The 19,953-nt window shown below is 44.7% G+C and overlaps 1 protein-coding gene across 1 annotated transcript; it reads right to left on the bottom strand.

Moving 5' to 3' along the window:
• Positions 1–13,310: 13,310 nt before the first annotated feature.
• LOC129869632 (beta-sarcoglycan-like) lies at positions 13,311–19,275 on the bottom strand. Its single transcript, XM_055944219.1, has 6 exons — positions 19,053–19,275; positions 18,041–18,250; positions 15,328–15,513; positions 14,657–14,848; positions 14,365–14,496; positions 13,311–14,253 (listed from the first exon to the last, which is right to left on the bottom strand). Exons 1-6 carry the CDS (start codon positions 19,065–19,067, stop codon positions 14,047–14,049), a joined length of 942 nt encoding a protein of 313 aa, XP_055800194.1. The 5' UTR covers positions 19,068–19,275; the 3' UTR covers positions 13,311–14,046.
• Positions 19,276–19,953: the final 678 nt, after the last annotated feature.

Genomic DNA, 19,953 nt, shown 5'->3' with positions numbered 1-19,953 from the left:
GCTGAGTTGTTAAAGCTGATATTGAGTGTTCTCCTTGGGGAAAAATAATCTGTGATGTCTTTAGCTGGTTTCATTGTGTGTTCTGGAGTCTCATCTTCACTCTCACAGCTGGAAGAGGATGATTTGGCAGGTGGAGCTTCCTGAGGGGGCTGAATATTCTGAAGTCCAGGGATGTAGATTTTAACTGGTGGCTCCTCAGCTCTGACCCTGTCTGAGGAGGTGGTGGAAAGGAGTGATGTTTTGGGCAAAGACATTTGGGGACGAAGCTTGCGGTCTTCATCAAAGTCTCCACCCTTTGTTCTGGTGAGACTCTCGTACCTTGTCACAGACTCATGTTGATATTGAGAACTCTCGCTGGAGAAGCCCATATTTAGATCTTTCCTCTGAGAGAAAGATACTTTAGTTGATGTGTCTCCAGATCTGAGAGAGTAATCCCTATATGTGACATCAGGGATCTTAGCTTTCTCTTTTTTTCCCCGATTCATTGTAGTCTCATCCTCGCTCCCGGTGCTAGAAGAGGATGAACCAGAGGGTGGGGGCGTTCTTGGGGCCGCAGGTGGAGCTTCCTGAGGGGGGTGGCTATCCAGACGTCTCCCAAGTGGGGGGACATAGAATAGTTGAGTTGGAGACTCCTCAGCCATCTGAGAGTCTGAAGAGGTGGAGAAAGGGAGGGATGTTTTTGGCAAAGACAGTTGTGGAAGGGGCTTGGTGTATTTGTTAAAGCCTTCATCTTTTGTGCTGATGGCAGTCTGGGAGGTGAGACCCAGGCCAGACCACCTTGACTCAGGCTCTGGATGATAAGAGCTGTCCTTGGCGACGCCGATACTGAGAGCTCTCCTTGGGGCAAAAGAGACATCAATGCCTGCAAGCCTGAAATATGAATCTGGGATCTTCGCTTTATCCTCTTCTGTTTTTTGATTAATTGTAGTCTCATCCTTACTCTCACTGCTAGAAGAGGGTGAACCTGGGGCAGCAGGTGGAGCTTCCTGAGGGGGCTGAATATCGAGACGCTTACTGAGTCTGAGGTCTCCAACCCTTGTCCCGTCTGAGGGCAATGACTGTTGGGGAAGGGGTTCCTTTGTGCTGATGGCACTATGGGTGGTTAGAGCCAAGCCAGTCGACCTTGTCTCAGGCTCTGGTTGATATTTAAAACCTTCCTTGGAGAAGCCAATATTGAGAGCTTTCCTTGGCACCAAAGAGACAGTGTCTCCAAGACTGAGAGATGGATCCCTGTACATGACATCTGGAACTTGAGCTGAATCCTCATCGTGCTCCTCGTTCACTGTGTACTTTGTGGGTTCATCCCCATGATCACTGGACCAATCAAAGCACTCCTGTGTTTTCAGAGCACTCTGAACTTCCTGTATCAGTTCACCCACATTCTGGACAATCATCTTCTCCTTCACTACCTCCGTCTCTGGGTTCACAGTGTACATTGTAGGTTCATTCCCACTGTAACTTAGGTTCAGCTCCAGCAGCTTATTATTCTCCCTCTGGTCTTTCACCAGTGGTTCTTCATTCCGAGCTTGTTCATACTCCTTTCTCAACTGATCGTCAAAAGCAGAACCCGAGAGATCTTGACTGCTGGACTGTGCCGATGCACCTCGGATGGAATCAGGGAACTCAAAGCTCTCTCCACTGTCATTCCACAGCTCAGGCTCCATGGAGTTTGGATCTGCCTTGATTGGTTTCCAATCCGTAAAGGGCTCAGCTGTAAATCCAGGGATCTCACCCACGCTGCAGATCTTGATCTGTGGCACATCAACTTGTTTAACCATAGGGAAATCTAAACTCTGCTCAAAGGAGTCATCTTCCTTCTGGAGGGATTGATGCTCCCAGGGATTGTTCTGGGTCTTGCACTTCTCCTCCAATCTTTGAGCCAAATAGTTTTTGGGCCAGTCCATATCCTGATCCCTATCCGGCCTCTCCTGATCAGAGTGTGAAGACACGGACGAGCTTCGATATCCCTGCAACTGTTCTGGGTCAGGGATGGGTTCAAACTCCATGCCATGGTGGGTATGGACTGGATGAGCACCCACTTGTGGTTCACTCAGAGAGACATCAGAGAGTTCTCCACTATGGATGTCTGTCTCTGGGCTGTCCTGTTGGGAGCTGCCTGAGCCCTGTGCGCTGGGCTTCTCGTCAGGTGGGTGATGGACCTCAAGGGAGGGGTGTGAGATATTCTTTGCATAAACATTCTCATATGTTGCATCATATTCCCCAGCGAGGTTGTCCTGTCTGCTATTGGACACAGGATTATAGTACGGAATGCTACTCTGATCCCTTATTTCTGAAGGATGTCCTCTGAATGTCACTCTACTCTCCCTGTGTGTTCCTAATTCCTCCCGAGCGTCCTCATCTGAATAGGCGTCATCGTCGTAGGGGCCCTGCCCAGCGGAGGAGACCGACTGGGCTGGGGAAGAGCTTTGCTTGGTACGGTTACAGCACCTCCTCCAGAGAGGGTCCAGGAGAGGTCTGGCAAGAGCACCAAGTATAAATGCTAACAGGAAGGTGATGAATACAGACAGGCAGACAGCCAGGACCAGGTCAGACTGTGTTCTCTGAGAAGCCCTGTGGAGATCTAGAGAGTTCAGGTCTGTCCCCTGACCCTCCCTCTGGAGGCTGCCTACCTCAGTGTTTATCAGCTTCCTCTCCCAGTGTAAACTCCTGGTGCCTCTGCTTTTCCTCTGTGTCTTATGGACATGGATGTTAAATACAGATATATACTGCTCTTCTGGCCCAGACATGCACACGTATAGTCCTGCGTCTTCCTCTGTGATGTCACTGATCAGCAGGCCCATCTGACTTCCAGAAACTTGTCCATTAGTCGTCCACCATGTTGAATCTAGAACAAATACATCAACAGTGTATTACTGTCATAAAGCCAAGCATGATTTAAAAAATGTAATCATTAAAGCTGCTACTTTATTCGCATCACATTTGTATGATTGATCTGAAATGTAAGTTGTTACAAACAAATTTAATATTGGTGTAATGCAACAAGTGAAAGGCAGAAGCTTCCTGTCTGGGTGTGTTACCTTGCTGTGGAGGGCCGCAGGGCAGCAGGATCTCTGTCCCCTCAGTCACTGTCACATCCTGGTGGAGCCCCTCCCTGTTCTCAACTGTAGAGCAGGTGAGGTCACTGTCCTCCAGGTGTAGCAGGTCTCTACCTGCGTGGGTGGAGGGGGAGGAACACACCACCCCCCTCCAGATCTGCTGTTGGGCCCTTTGCCTATCGTAGGCCATCCACCTCCTCACGCTCCGCAGGCTGCAGTCACACCTCCACCTGTTACCACTCACCTCCACCAGAACATTCAGGTTACGCAGTGACAGGTAGGCGGATGGAGGGATTCTGGTCAACAGGTTGAAGCTCAGATCCAGGACCTTTTGAAGGATGTCATTATGAAAATTATAGGAATGTCAGAAATCTGTTATAGTACTGAGCTCAGGTGAGGTTTGGGTCAGGTGGTAACCGGATAACATGTTGTGATGCAGTAGTTACTATTAATGATTTGTAGTTACCCTGAGCTCCGGGAGGTCCCTGAGGGCAAGTGGGTGGAGGTGGGAGATGTGGTTGTGCTGCAGGCGAAGCTCTCTCAGGTTGGGGCACCTGCAAAGATCTCCAGGTTGCAGGCCAGAGATCCTGTTGTGGGAGAGCTGCAGCACCTGCAGGAACTCACTGCCTCCCAGGCCTAGTGGACAGCACATCAACATAGTCCTCACATTAGTGGCATAATGTCACAGATTACTAGGATGGCACCTGTTTGTCCTCAGTAATGCACAGAGGATGGTAATCATGAGGTGGTTGACTATATGATCACAGAAGTCCCCTTCTCACCTTTGTACTGTTCTGTATGTGGGCAGTAAGCTGACATGACATTCCTCCCATAGCTTTATGAGCAGGAGACCACCCTGAGATAAATGAATACCTGCCCTTACATGTCCCTGCCTACCTGTCTGGGAAGCCACACCAACACCTGCTCCCTATACCTGACATCACTGAACTAGGAGGCACTGATAGCGTTTGTTTACACCCACTATAGGGTTTACTCTAATGTTCATACTGTAGTGTCTACTTCCCTGGGCCATTGTGGTGACATCTCAGTCTACAATACTACGGTGTGGTGGTAACAAAGACGCAGAGGCATTATTACTACAAGACATTGGGGACACTGAGTTATTGACAATCAAATGGTTTTGTACTTGGAACAGATTTGTTTTAAATTAATTGTATGCTAAACATTATGCCCTGGCTAGAGTATAAACAAATGACTAGGGTTGGGTAGCCTAGTGATTAAGACCATTTAGCCAGTAACCAAAAGGTGGCTGGTTCAAATCCTGCGATGACTAGGTGAAAAGCCTGCCTATGTGCCATTGAGCAAGGCACTTAACCCTAATTGCTCCTGTAAGTCGCTCTGGATAAGTGTCTACTAAAATGGAAATGTTATGACTGATTCAGGCCAAAGATTTCTGTTGACAGAATTTAGTTTACACTGATTTTCAGTCTCTCCTGCGATCTCCTCTTTTCACTAGGCTGACACTGCTGAGCTGAAGTGAGGCATTGTGGGTCTGGGCTTCCTTAGAGGAGCGCTAGGAGACTGTGAGCAGAATACCAAACAGCACGGAGAGGCCTCTGTCTCACAGAGCAACTGCCGACAGTCCTCACAAACCTCAAACAAGGAGAAAGCACAATCACCAGTAAATGCATACACAACTAAAAGGTTCAACTCCTCTGATGGAATATTAAAAAAGCAAGATAATACTACCATAAAATTATGATTGAGGCATTTTCCTCCTTTAAAACACAATCATTACACTTTTACACCCTCTGATGAACCATTGGAATGTCAGTAAACAGCGTCTACAATTGGCTGAAGATTGTACAATGATTTGTCAAATTCATTTTGTGATTGACTGGGCCAGTTTAATCATTTCCGAAAAGAGCAAAGTCCTAATTATGTTGGATAATCATTCATAAGAGTATGGGTGTTCATGCATGTGCGTGTACAGTGCATTCAGAAAGTATTTAGACCTTGACTTTTTCCACATTTTGTTACATTACAGACTTATTCTAAAATGGATGAAATAGTTTTTTTCCTGTTCAATCTATACACAATAGCCCATAAAGACAAAACAAAACCAAAAATTGGAAAGTTTTGCAAATGTTATAAAAAATAACATAAATATCACATTTACATACAGTACCAGTCACACTCTTGGCATTCTCTCAACCAGCTTCATGGGATAGTCACCTGGAATGCATTTAAATTAACAGGCGTGCCTTGTTGAAAGTTTAATAGTGGAATTTCTTTCCTTCTTAATGTGTTTGAGCCAGTGGTGTCGTGACAAGGTAGGTTTGGTATACAGAAGATAGCCCTATTTGGTAAAAGACCAAGTCCATATTATGGCAAGAACAGCTCAAATAAGCAAAGGGAAACGACAGTCCATCATTACTTTAAGACATGAAGGTCAGTCAATGCGGAAAATTCAAGAACTTTGAATGTTTCTTCGTGCAGTCACAAAAACCAGGCGCTATGATGAAACTGGCTATGATGAGGAACGCCACAGGAAAGGAAGCCCCAGAGTTACCTCTGCTGCAGAGGATAAGTTCATTAGAGTTACCAGCCTCAGAAATTGCAGCCAAAATAAATGCTTCAGAGTTCAAGTAACAGACACATCTCAACATCAACTGTTTGGTATTTTATTAGGATCCCCATTAGCTGTTTCAAAAGCAGCAGCTACTCTTCCTGGGGTCCACACAAAACATGAAATATAATACAGAATGACATAATACAGAATATCATTAGACAAGAACAGCTCAAGGACAGAACTACATACATTTTTAAAAAGGCACACGTAGCCTACATATCAATGCATACACACAAACTATCTAGGTCAAATAGGGGAGAGGCGTTGTGCCGCGAGGTGTTGCTTAATCTGTTTTTTTAATTGTTCAGAGGAGACTGCATTAATCAGGTCTTCATGGTAGAATTGCTGCAAAGAAACCACTACTAAAGGACACCAATAAGAAGAGACTTGCTTGGGCCAAGTAACATGAGCAATGGACATTAGACCGGTGGAAATCTGTCTGTTTGTCTGAGTCCAAATTTGAGATTTTTGCTTCCAACTGCCGTGTCTTTGTGAGACGCAGAGTAGGTGAACGGATGATCTCCGCATGTGTGGTTCCCACCGTGAAGCATGGAGGAGGAGGTGTGATGGTGTGGGAGTGCTTTGCTGGTGACACTGTCAGTGATTTATTTAGAATTCAAGGCACACTTAACCAGCATGGCTACCACGGTATTCTGCAGCAATACGCCATCCCATCTGGTTTGCACTTAGGGGGACTATCATTTGTTTTTCAACAGGATAATGGCCCAAACCTTCAGGCTGTGTAAGGGCTATTTGACCAAGAAGGAGAGTGATTGAGTGCTGCATCAGATGACCTGGTCTCCCCAATCACCCGACCTCAACCCAATTGAGATGGTTTGGGATGAGTTGGACTGCAAAGTGAAGGAAAAGCAGCCATCAAGTGCTCAGCATATGTGGAAACTCCTTCAAGACAGTTGGAAAAGCATTCCAGGTGAAGCTGTTTGAGAGAATGCCAAGAGTGTACAAAGCAGTCGTCAAGTCAAAGGGTGGCTACTTGGAAAAATATAAAATATAATTTGATTTCTTTAACACTTTTTTGGTTACTACATGATTCCATGTGTATTTTTTCATAGTTTTGATGTATTCACTATTATACTACAATGTAGAAAATAGTAAAAATAAATAAAAACCCTGGAATGAGTAGGTGCGTCCAAACTTTTGACTGGTACTGTAAGTATTCAGACCCTTTACTCAGTACTTTGTTGAAGCACCTTTGGCTGTGATTACAGCCTCGAGTCTTCTTGAGTATGATGCTACAAGCTTGGCACACCTGTATTTGGGGAGTTTCTCCCATTCTTCTCTGCAGATCCTCTCAAACTCTGTCAGGTTGGATGAGGAGCATCGCTGCACAGCTTTTTTCAGGTCTCTCCGGAGATGTTTGATCGGGTTCAAGTCCGGGATCTGGTTGGGCCACTCAAGGACATTCAGAGTCTTGTCCAGAAGCCACTTCTACGTTGTCTTGGCTGTGTGCTTAGGGCCGTGTCCTGTTGGAAGGTGAACACTCGACCCAGTCTGAGGTTCTGAGCTCTCTGGAGCAGGTTTTCATCAAGGATCTCTCTGTACTTTGCTCCGTTCATCTCTGTTCTTCATCAATCCTGAATAGTTTCCCAGTCCCTCCCGCTGAAATACATCCCAACAGCATGATGATGCCACAACCATGATTCACCGTAGGGATTGTGCCAGGTTTCCTCCAGAAGTGACACTTGGCATTCAGGCCAGAGTTCAATCTTGGTTTCATCATGTTTCTCTTGGTATGAGAGTCCTTATGGTGCCTTTTGGCAAACTCCAAGTGGGCTGTCGTGTGCCTTTTACTGAGTGGCTTCTGTCTGGCCACTCTACCATAAAGGCCTGATTGGTGGAGTGCTGCAGAGATGGTTGTCCTTCTGGAAGGTTCTCCCATCTCCACAGAGGAACTCTAGAGCTCTGTCAGAGTGACCAACGGGTTCTTGGTCACCTCCCTCACCAAGGCCCTTCACCCCCGATTGCTCAGTTTGGCCGGGTGGCCAGCTCTAGGAAGAGTCTTGGTGGTTCCAAACTTCTTCCATTAAAGAATGATGGAGGCCACTGTGGTCTTGGGGACCTTCAATGCTACAAAACATTTTTGGTACCCTTCCCCAGATCTGTGCCTTGAAACAATCCTCTCTCAGAGATCTACGGACAATTACTTCGACCTCACGGCTTGGTTTTTTGCTTTGACATGCACTGTCAACTGTGGGATCTTATATAGACAGGTGTGTGCCTTTCCAAATCATGTCCAATCAATTTCATTTACCACAGGTGGACTCCAATCAAGTTGTAGAAATATCTCAAGGATGATCAATGGAAACAGGATGCATCCGAGCTCAATTTCGAGTCTCATAGCAAAGGTCTGAATTCTTATGTAAATAAGGCACTTCTGTTTTTTATTTTTAATAAATGTATTTTTAACTTTCTTTGTCAATATGGGGTATTGTGTGTAGATTGATGAGGATTAAACAATTGTTTTTTTTTTTGAATAAGGCTGTAACGTAACAAAATGTGGAAAAAGTCAATGGTCTGAAACTTTTCGAATGCAAGGTAACTGACAAAATAAAGGAAACACCAACATAAAGTGTATTAATAGGGCGTTGGGCCACCACGAGCCAGAACAGCTTCAATGCGCCTTGTCATAGATTATACAAGTGCCTGGAACTCTACTGGAGGGATGTGATGCCATTCTTCCACAAGAAATTCCATCATTTGGTGTTTTGTTAATGGTTGTAGAAAACGCTTTTTCAGATGTGTTCAATTGGGTTGAGATCTGATGACTGAGCAAAAACACACACACCCTTTAAACCTCCTATGCTCCTTTGAGACCCCTCTTTCAAAGACACAGAGATCTTCTAGCCATGGTAGGCAAAATAATGGGCAACTGGGCATTTTTATTCATGACCCTAAGCATGATGGGATGTTAATTGCTTAATTAACTCAGAAACCACACCTGTGTGGAAGCACTTGCTTTCAATATACTTTGTATCCCTCATTTACTCAAGTGTTTCCTTTAATTTGGCAGTTACCTGTATGTGTGTTAGGCAAAGCAACCTGTGATTAGTGTAACTACATTTATAGTACAGCGAAGCAATTCCTGATGTGTTAGAGTGTGTGTGTGACTCACCCTCAGGGATCATCTCTAGCTGGTTCCTCTCAGCAGACAGCAGCTGCAGGGCCGGGGCCCAGGATACACATCTTTCTCTGTTGTGTGAGAGGAGTATTCTCCCATGTTTACCCCTCCAGGTCCTCCTCACACACAGAGACAGGTGAGTGATGCTGTTGTGTCCAAGCCATAGATTATTAAGCCCCCAACTTGGCCACGAGGGGGCAAGGGAGTTCAGGAGGTTGTGAGATAGGTCTAGATCATTTACGGTGGAAGGGATGTGTTGTGGGGCCTTGGAAAGACCAGCGGAGGAACAGTTTAACAGAGGACCTCTCTGACAAAGGCAGGACTCAGGACAGGCAGGGGGAGTTGGAGAACACTGGAGCCCCTGGATGAGGAGGAGCAGCACTGCAGCACAGAACATCCACTGAGACACGGCCATCACAAACAGCCCTGTGCCCATAGGTAGAACAAAAAGAGATAACTAATGTTAGTGACTTGTGAGTTTCAACATTAAAGACAATATATGAACACATACAGTATTGAAGGTAAATTCAATAGATATACCCTAATATACCAAGAGTAACACATACAACAGCGTCCAAATAAAGTCAAAACACACGCATTACTCTCAAATTTAGAAACATGCATTGCAATATTAGCACACGTCATACACACAAATATAAATTAATGTGTGAAAAAAACTCACTCACCCCTCCATGTCTGCATTGTATACAACCGTAATGAACTCGACTTTCAGTCTCTCCCCAGGCCCGTCCAGTACATTGGCAAAGGTAGCAGATTTTTACAACTTTTTCTCCTGTCGTTTCAGATCAAAGTCTTCAGTGTCTATTAACATGTTGAGTCAGACATGCATTCACAACAATGGCATAAACGTTATGCTGATGTGAAATCATTCACATGGCGTGGTTAATGTCTCACCAGGACGTTGTTTCCCTCTCTTTCACAGTTACCTGTGCTGCCAGAAATACTCATGAAAAGGACAACTACGCCCAGCTTGGATTTATTAATAAATAACTGGATTGGAACAGATTTCATGCTATAAAAGTAATCTTGGTTATTTTGCCCCTTTACTGTGTAAAATGTAGTAGACGTAGAATATAGCTAGTACACTGTAAATGTAGTAGACGTAGAATATAGCTAGTACACTGTAAATGTAGTAGACGTAGAATATAGCTAGTACACTGTAAATGTAGTAGACGTAGAATATAGCTAGTACACTGTAAATGCATTGACACTTCCAAGTGAGCATTGTGGGATAGGGTACAAATAGGGCAGTTTTCAAACGTGAAAATAAAACTGCAAATCGACACGAGACAAGATTCAATACAGATTACAGGGCTTTTCAAACACAGAATATTCCTTTATTTAAACAAACATAAGTTAAATCATTGATATTATCCAAAAGCTCATTCTCAAGGTTCCATTGGAAAACAATGAATTCCTACATCTATTAAAGCATGGAGTCCATATTGCTGCTTGAGATGATCACATTTCTCCAAGCACATTGTTACCGTAGAAATAATTTAATACACAATATAAGCATGTTAGACAAGTGCCAATGAGCTCAAAATAGATAAACATCACCCTTGTAGTATTGCCACTATACGTTATATTGCACAAAATATCACTCAATAGTATGTTTCAAACCCATGTTAACAAAATATAATTGAAACAAACAAAGCTTCATGAATACCACAGAAAAAGAAACAGCTGACTGCATTAATCTGTAGTGTATCTTAGTGCAAGTACACTCACTACATGACCAAAAGTATGTGGAAACCTGCTCGTCGAACATCTCATCCCAAAATCATAGGCATTAATATGGAGTTGGTCCCCCTTTGCTGCGATAACAGCCTCCACTCTTCTGGGGAGGCTTACCACTAGATGGTGGAACATTGCTTCGGGGACTTGCTTCCAATTAGCCACAAGAGAATTAGTGTGGTTGGGCAGTGATGTTGGGCAAATTTAGCATGGCTGGCAGTCGGCGTTCCAATTCATCCCAAAGATGTTCAATGGGGTTGAGGTCAGGGCTCTGTGCAGGCCAGTCAAGTTCTTCCACACCGATCGTGACAAACCATTTCTGTATGGACCTCGCTTTGTGCACGGGGGCATTGTCATGCTGAAACAGGAAAGGGCCTTGCCCAAACTGTTGCCACTTAGTTGGAAGTACACAATTGTCTAGTATGTCATTGTATGCTGTAGCGTTAAGATTTCCCTTCACTGGAACTAAGGGGCCTAGACCGAACAATGAAAAACAGCACCAGACCATTATTCCTCCTCCACCAAACTTTACAGTTGGCACTATACATTCCGGCAGGTAGCGTTCTCCTAGCGTCCGCCAAACCCAGATTCATCAGTCGGACTGCCAGATGGCAAAGTATGATTCAATCACTCCAGAGAACGCATTTCCACTGCTCCAAAGTCCGATGGCGGCAAGTTTACACCACTCCAGCCGACGCTTGGCATTGCACATGGTGATCTTAGTCTTGTGTGCGGCTGGAAACCCATTTCATGAAGCTCCCAAAGAACAGTTATTGTGCTGATGTTGCTTCCAGAGGCAGTTTGGAACTCGATAGTGAGTGTTGCAACCGAGGACAGACGGTTTTTAAGTGCTTCAGCACTCTGCGGTCCCGTTCTGAGCTTGTGTGGCCTACCACTTCGCGGCTGAGCCGCTGTTGCTCCTAGACGTTTCCATTTCACAATAACAGCACTTACAGTTTACCGGGGAAGCTCCAGCAGAGCAGAAATTTGACTAACTGACTTGTTGGAAAGGTGCGATCCTATGACGGTGCCATGTTGAAAGTCACTGAGCTCTTCAGTAAGGCCATTCTACTGCCAATGTTTGTCTATGGAAATTGCATGGCCGTGTGCTCGATTTTATATACCCGTCAGCAACGGGTGTAGCTGAAATAGCCAAATCCACTAATTTGAAGCGGTGTCCACATACTTTTGTATATATAGTGTATATTCCCTTTTCTGAACATTAGGCAATATACACTGCTCAAAAAAATAAAGGGAACACTTAAACAACACAATGTAACTCCAAGTCAATCACACTTCTGTGAAATCAAACTGTCCACTTAGGAAGCAACACTGATTGACAATAAATTTCACATGCTGTTGTGCAAATGGAATAGACAAAAGGTGGAAATTATAGGCAATTAGCAAGACACCCCCAAAAAAGGAGTGATTCTGCAGGTGGTGACCACAGACCACTTCTCAGTTCCTATGCTTCCTGGCTGATGTTTTGGTCACTTTTGAATGCTGGCGGTGCTTTCACTCTAGTGGTAGCATGAGACGGAGTCTACAACCCACACAAGTGGCTCAGGTAGTGCAGTTCATCCAGGATGGCACATCAATGCGAGCTGTGGCAAAAAGGTTTGCTGTGTCTGTCAGCGTAGTGTCCAGAGCATGGAGGCGCTACCAGGAGACAGGCCAGTACATCAGGAGACGTGGAGGAGGCCGTACGAGGGCAACAACCCAGCAGCAGGACCGCTACCTCCGCCTTTGTGCAAGGAGGTGCACTGCCAGCGCCCTGCAAAATGACCTCCAGCAGGCCACAAATGTGCATGTGTCTGCTCAAACGGTCAGAAACAGACTCCATGAGGGTGGTATGAGGGCCCGACGTCCACAGGTGGGGGTTGTGCTTACAGCCCAACACCGTGCAGGACGTTTGGCATTTGCCAGAGAACACCAAGATTGGCAAATTCGCCACTGGCGCCCTGTGCTCTTCACAGATGAGAGCAGGTTCACACTGAGCACATGAGCACATGTGACAGACGTGACAGAGTCCGGAGACGCCGTGGAGAACGTTCTGCTGCCTGCAACATCCTCCAGCATGAGCGGTTTGGCGATGGGTCAGTCATGGTGTGGGGTGGCATTTCTTTGTGGGGCCGCACAGCCCTCCATGTGCTCGCCAGAGGTAGCCTGACTGCCATTAGGTACCGAGATGACATCCTCAGACCCCTTGTGAGACCATATGCTGACACATGCACATTTGTGGCCTGCTGGAGGTCATTTTGCAGGGCTCTGGCAGTGCACCTCCTTGCACAAAGGCGGAGGTAGCAGTCCTGCTGCTGGGTTGTTGCCCTCGTACGGCCTCCTCCACGTCTCCTGATGTACTGGCCTGTCTCCTGGTAGCGCCTCCATGCTCTGGACACTACGCTGACAGACACAGCAAACCTTTTTGCCACAGCTCGCATTGATGTGCCATCCTGGATGAACTGCACTACCTGAGCCACTTGTGTGGGTTGTAGATTCCGTCTCATGCTACCACTAGAGTGAGAGCACCGCCAGCATTCAAAAGTGACAAAAACATCAGCCAGGAAGCATAGGAACTGAGAAGTGGTCTGTGGTCACCACCTGCAGAATCACTCCTTTTTGGGGGGTGTCTTGCTAATTGCCTATAATTTCCACCTTTTGTCTATTCCATTTGCACAACAGCATGTGAAATTTATTGTCAATCAGTGTTGCTTCCTAAGTGGACAGTTTGATTTCACAGAAGTGTGATTGACTTGGAGTTACATTGTGTTGTTTAAGTGTTCCCTTTATTTTTTTGAGCAGTGTATTATAGACACATGGAAATGAATTCAATTTGGCATCATAACTAAATACACTCTAATCTCTTCCTTTGTGAAGACACAGAGACAATGTTTGGCACGTACAGGATGAGAAGGCAGATGTAGATAGCAATTTAGAGTGCTGAGAGAGTCAACTCATGAAAATCTACACTAGACCTTTAAACAAGCACAGATTATCTCCTGCAATCAGCAATACTGAATGGCTAAAATTAACTTTCCTATTTCGCACATATCCCACTAACTCCACCTCATAACTCCTTAACTAACCATAATCAATAAATAAATAAATGTGCCCCACACTATGTGATCAGTGGCTGATGCCTAATACAGGGTGATTTGTATTTGAGTCACACACAGCTGCCAGCGGAAATATAAATGTAAAATAATGATTAATAAAAATATCCAGAATACTGGTAATACTGGATGGCTTGGTAAAGTGCTGCTTCTGTTACTTCATATAGTCAGAGAAAAACTATGATAATACTTTAGCACTTAATTAGATATATTTGGCCAGGTGAATATGCAGACAAACAAAAAGACCACCATAAAAAAAGAGTGTTTGAATGCATATAGAGTATGCACTGTACACCATTCTATGGTATTTCAACACTGGTTGGCCAGACCATCTGTTGATTGTAGGAGAGGATGGATGGAGTAACATCAGTTTGTGTTCCAGTCTCTTTAGTGAGCCTTTCCACATGGGTTGTCTGAGGTCTGGCAGCCCATGTTCTGATACTTCACCTGGACACGGAACAGAGTGCCGTCTGCACACATACACAGCTTGTACCTCAACAGACCCTCGTCGAAATACACATTGGCCCCCACTGAGGAGTTAGGCATGCGAGTGACGCTCACCATCACAGATCCGTTCAAAACAATACTGTTCTCCTGCAAAGGGAAATACCTTGTTAACCATATCTGTTAATGGAATACACTACACCATAGACTTTCAAATTGTATACAAAATGTATTACAAATTTGGTAAGGGGTGACACTCACAGCTCTGAGCTCAATGTCCCCTCCCATCCTGAACTCCACTGTCTTGCCCATGATGAAGACCCCCTCGTTGCCACGGATGATGGCCTTGCTGTCCCCTTTGATGGACAGGTCAGAGGAAGCGTTGCTGGTGATCTGAAAGAGAGTCTTCACTTTTTCTGGGATTCTTCAAAATGTTCATCAATGACAGGAACAGATTCTAGAATGTATTTGATCTCCAGTAACACACCGCAAGGTCAATCCTACGGTTTAATTACATGTTTTATTAGATAGCTTCTGTAACCCTGAAACATACCCTTTCTGTGGAGGCCTTCTTCACATTGAGTACTTTGACTCCTTTGGGCAGGTGGAACTCATGGTTTTCAAAGTCTGTGCTGAAGAAGGTGTTCTGAGTGCGGGGGTCAGTGAAGGATATGCCCATGTCACTGGTGATGGACGTCTTCTCTTTCTCAACACTGAGCTTAGTGGAGCCCTGCTGGAACACCACCTGGAACACATAAACAAAAGAAACTATACATGTAAGAGCATACAGTCTGAGTAGCCCTTTTCTGCAGTCAAATGACCCAGTGGCCTCATGGGTGGAATGTTTTTCATAATTTAATAATTAAAACATTTTTTTAAACCCAGCTGAAAATCTGGTGTTTCTATGTCAAATGGTTTTGTGATATTTAAGTATTTTTAAGCCCATAACCATGTGTTTGAGGTGTATACTTATGTTTCAAAGTAGAGTTGCTTAAGACTACCAAGAAACACTGATTTAGCCCAACGCAGTAAAAGGTTAATGTATTTATATTTGGGTATTGGGGATGTGTGTATGTATAGACTAGTTACAACAATGCATTTGTGTGTTCTGAATCTATTCAGTGTGTGTGTTTGTGCCTGTGTGTTGTATGTGTGTTGTCTAGGTGAATGGGTTTTGACTAACTGACTGTTTTGCCTAAGTGAGTGTGTTTTGCCTGAGCTCACCGGGTTGTTGTTGCCGGTGATAACCAGGTCCTGGTCCTTCCTGCCCCCCACAGTACTCTTGTGCAGTGGGTGGACCACGCCCATGTCTGCCTTCTGCTTGAAACGGAGCAGCCCACTTTCATGAAACTCCATACTGTCACAACCACTAGGCCCGATTCGTATCACCGTCCAGATCACTAGAGTGATCTGATAGTTGGGAAAATGTACAGATATATTGATTTGATTATTGTCATGATCATAACTAGTTATAACATAGCCATAACTAACATTATCATGATGCCATGCGAATCAAATCAAAATGTATTAGTCACATGCGCCGAATACAACAGGTGTAGACCTTACAGTGAAATGCTTACTTACAAGCCCCTAACCAACAATGCAGTTTAAAAAATACAAATAAGAATAAGAAATAAAAGGAACAAGTAATTAAAGAGCAGCAGTAAAATAACAATAGCGAGACTATATACAGGGGGTACCGGTACAGAGTCAATATGCGGGGGCACCGGTTAGTCGAGGTAATTGAGGTAAAATGTAATGTACATGTAGGTAGAGTTAATAAAATGACTACGCATAGATATTAACAGAGTAGCAGCGGCGTAAAAGAAGGGGTGGGGGGGTGGGCAATGCAAATAGTCTGGGTAGCCATTTGATTAGATGTTCAGGAGTCTTATGGCTTGGGGGTAGAAGCTGTTAAGAAGCCGCTTGGACCTAGACTTGGTGCTCCGGTACCGCTTGCCGTGCGGTAGCAGAGAGAACAGTCTATGACTAGGGTGGCTGGAGTCTGACAATTATTGGGGCTTTCCTCTGACACCGCCTGGTATAGAGGTCCTGGATGGCAGGAAGCTTGGCCCCAGAGATGTACTGGGCCACTCGCACTACCCTCTGTAGTGTCTTGCGGTCAGAGGCCGAGCAGTTGCCATAGCAGGTAGTGATACAACCAGTCAGGATGCTCTCGATGGTGCAGCTGTAGAACCTTTTGAGGATCTGAGGACCCATGCCAAATCTCTTCAGTCTCCTGAGGGGGAATAGGTTTTGTCGTGCCCTCTTCACGACTGTCTTGGTGTGCTAAGACCATGTTAGTTTGTTGGTGATGTGGACACCAAGGAACTTGAAGCTCTCAACAGGCTCCACTACAGCCCTGTAGATGAGAATGAGGGTGTGCTCGTTCCTCCTCCTGTAGTCCACAATCATCTCCTTTGTCTTGGATCATGTTGAGGGAGAGGTTGTTGTCCTGGCACCACACGGCCAGGTCTCTGACCTCCTCCCTATTGGCCGCCTCGTCGTTGTTGGTGATCAGGCCTACCACTGTTGTCATCGGCAAACTTAATGATGGTGTTGGAGACGTGCCTGGCCGTGCAGTCATGAGTGAACAGGGAGTACAGGAGGGGACTGAGCACGCACCCCTGAGGGGCCCCTGTGTTGAGGATCAGCGTGGCGAATGTGTTGTTACCTACCCTTACCACCTGGGGGCGGCCCGTCTGTAAGTCCAGGATCCAGTTGCAGAGGGAGGTGTTTAGTCCCAGGGTCCTTAGCTTATTAATGAGCTTTGAGGGCACTATGGTGTTGAACGCTGAGCTGTAGTCAATGAATAGCATTCTCACATAGGTGTTCCTTTTGTCCAGGTGGGAAAGGGGAGTGTGGAGTGCAATAGAGATTGCATCATCTGTGGATCTGTTAGGGCGGTATGCAAATTGCATTGAGTCTAGGGTTTCTGGGATAATGGTGTTGACATGAGCCATGACCAGCCTTTCAAAGCATTTCATGGCAACAGACGGGTCAGTCATTTAGGCAGGCTACGTTAGTGTTCTTCGGCACAGGGACAATGGTGGTCTGCTTAAAACATGTTGATATTACAGACTTGGACAGGGAGAGGCTGAAAATGTCAGTGGAGACACTTGCCAGTTTGTCAGCACATGCTCGAAGTACACGTCTTGGTAATCCGTCTGGCCCTGGATGAGTGTTTTTCTGTTTGTTTATGGCGGAATACAGCTCATTGAGTGCGGTCTTAGTGCCAGCATCGGTCTGTGGTGGTATGTAGACAGCTACGAAAAATACAGATTAAAACTCTCTCGGTACATAGTGTGGTCTACAGCTTATCATGAGATAATCTGCCTCAGGCGAGCAAAACCTCGAGACTTCCTTAGATATCCTGCACCAGCTGCTGTTTACAAATATACATCAATATTTCCATTTTTAATGTCCCGTTGATAGTTAAATCTTCCTCATAGGTCGTCGATTTTATTTTCCAATGATTGCATGTTAGCTAGTAGAACGGAAGGCAGTGGGGGTTTATTCGATCGCCTACGAAGTCTCAGAAGTCAGCTCGTCCTCTGTCCTCTTTTTCTCAGTCTTCTCTTCACGCAAATGACAGGGATTTGGGCCTGTTCCCGGGAAAGCACTATGTCCTTCATGTTGGGCTCGTCGTACTCGTTGAATTTGAAAAAATGCTTCTGCCTGTTCGTGGTGAGTAATCGCTGTTCTGATGTCCAGAAGTTATTTTCGCTCATAAGAGACAGTAGCAGCAACATTATGTACAGAATAAGTAAAAAAATAAGTTACAAACAACCAACAAAAAAAAACATTCAGTTAGGAGCACGTAAAACGTCAGCCATCTTCTCTGGCGCCATGCTACTAGCCTGAGTTAAAAGTGAATTCAGATACACAAGGATGATTACATAATGCAGAGGAGCTTTGTGTGTAATTGGGCACTCACAATGAGGTTGATGAGTGCCAGCAGGAAGAGCAGGATGATGATGCAGACAGCCATGTTGCCCTTGCGTCCTCTCAGGCCTGTCTTGTGCAGGCGCTCCTCCTCTATGGGCACATAGCCTGCCTTAAAGTTGCTGTTGTGCTCCTTGTTGGTGGTCCGCCGTTCGATGGCCTTCTCCCTCATAGACCTCTTCACAGGCCCATTGGAACTCTCCTTCAACAGACACAACAGTAAACATCAGTATAAAGGCTCAGGCGTAAAATGTGTAGATGCTGTGACATCTACACACCACTTTTTGGGTGGTCCCCATTAATCAAAGCATGGACTTCACTGTGTGAGACGAAACATGAAGAGAGTTCTAGCTATCACACTGAAACTACAGTACCACAGGTTATTGTATTCAACTCTGCAGTCTAGTTAATCTAGTTGATACATTGTAACAACCCAATTGACATTCTACTTAACTACCACATGTAGTTACAACGTAACAAATATATATCTCACTACAGAAAAACAGAACCATATATTGTAACACTGAAACTACCACATCGTATTTAATTAGCGTTTACGCAGGCGTCGCTGGATAGACAGACTGCTCTAAAGAATGCGCGCAATTATACACCCGAGTCTCTCTGTCTGTGTGCAATGACTAAAAATAAATCACTCGTATTTTCCCGTAACAAATGTGAATATGTCCATATTCAACTCAAATTAAAAGATAACTTCATGCTTTGGGATAATACAACCAGTTTAAATTGACCAATGCCGTTCAAAACTGCGCCAATCAACCGTTATTTCGAGCGATAGCTTATCATAAAAACATTATAAAGGGCTTGGGAAGAGTAAAACCGTATGGATATTCCGCAACCGCTTTACAACGTCCGACTAAAATAAATTCTTTCAAATGAGTTCGTATTGATGTAGATGCTTAAATCTAAACCCCAGACGTTTGAAAAGCAAACCGTGAATGTGAAATGTAGAAAAACAAGAATGTCTTAGGCTATTGAAAACAGACCTGCTCGGACGCCATGTTGACCCTCCCTTTTCGACTGCGGTTGACAGCTCGGGAGTCGGGAAAGACAGTGGAGGAGACCACTTCATCGAAATTAATAAAATAAGATATATCTGTCCAGTTTTAATACTTGCGAATAGTTTGTCAGTGCACTAATTATATGAGCAAATACATAAAATAATGCTAAATTGGAGGCATTTGTATCAAAATGTCACATAGCTGGATAACTGTAGCCGTACAGTGATCGTACAGTGATAGTTGTCAGTGTTTATCACAGATGGTTCATTCCTGGCTAAACCAGCCAATAGAAAAGGCCAGCAGCAGGATTCCAAAATAGAAAAGTCCACATAAATCATCCATTCATATTTTTTCCATAGATAACTTGCAGGCGGGGCTTCCAAATAGACTAGAGTCCAGACCATTTGTCCATCAATTACACAGAGCATGTTATGCTTGTTGAAGTTTAATAATATTAACGTTAGAAAATTATAATGGCCACTTCATTAGTTTGATTTTCTTTAGACTATTACCTATGTGGACAAAAATATACGTGTAATTTATTGTCCTAAAATTCATTAGGGAAATGTGTCTATGCTCCACTGTTTTTTCCTGTGCTTGACACAGCACCCACGTGTTTGTGACAGTATGACATTACAATGGTCTCGTTTACATCACAGACAGCCGACTACACCTGTATCATAAAGAAGCTAACTGTAGAAGCACCTCTGTATGTAGGCTTTCCTATCCACCTCTTTCTCGGGAATAACCAGACTATCACTGAAAATAACGCAAGCTTTAACAAACATTCTCACTCTGTATTCTGAGTAAAAAAGCATTGCCACAACTGAGGTGGCGCTTGGCACCCGTTGTAACGAAGGTGGACAAAACGTCAAGGGGAAGAATT

This window comes from Salvelinus fontinalis, chromosome 14, assembly GCF_029448725.1.
Source record: "Salvelinus fontinalis isolate EN_2023a chromosome 14, ASM2944872v1, whole genome shotgun sequence".
NCBI classification, from domain to species: domain Eukaryota; kingdom Metazoa; phylum Chordata; class Actinopteri; order Salmoniformes; family Salmonidae; genus Salvelinus; species Salvelinus fontinalis.
This window is presented reverse-complemented; position numbering and strand designations above follow the sequence as displayed.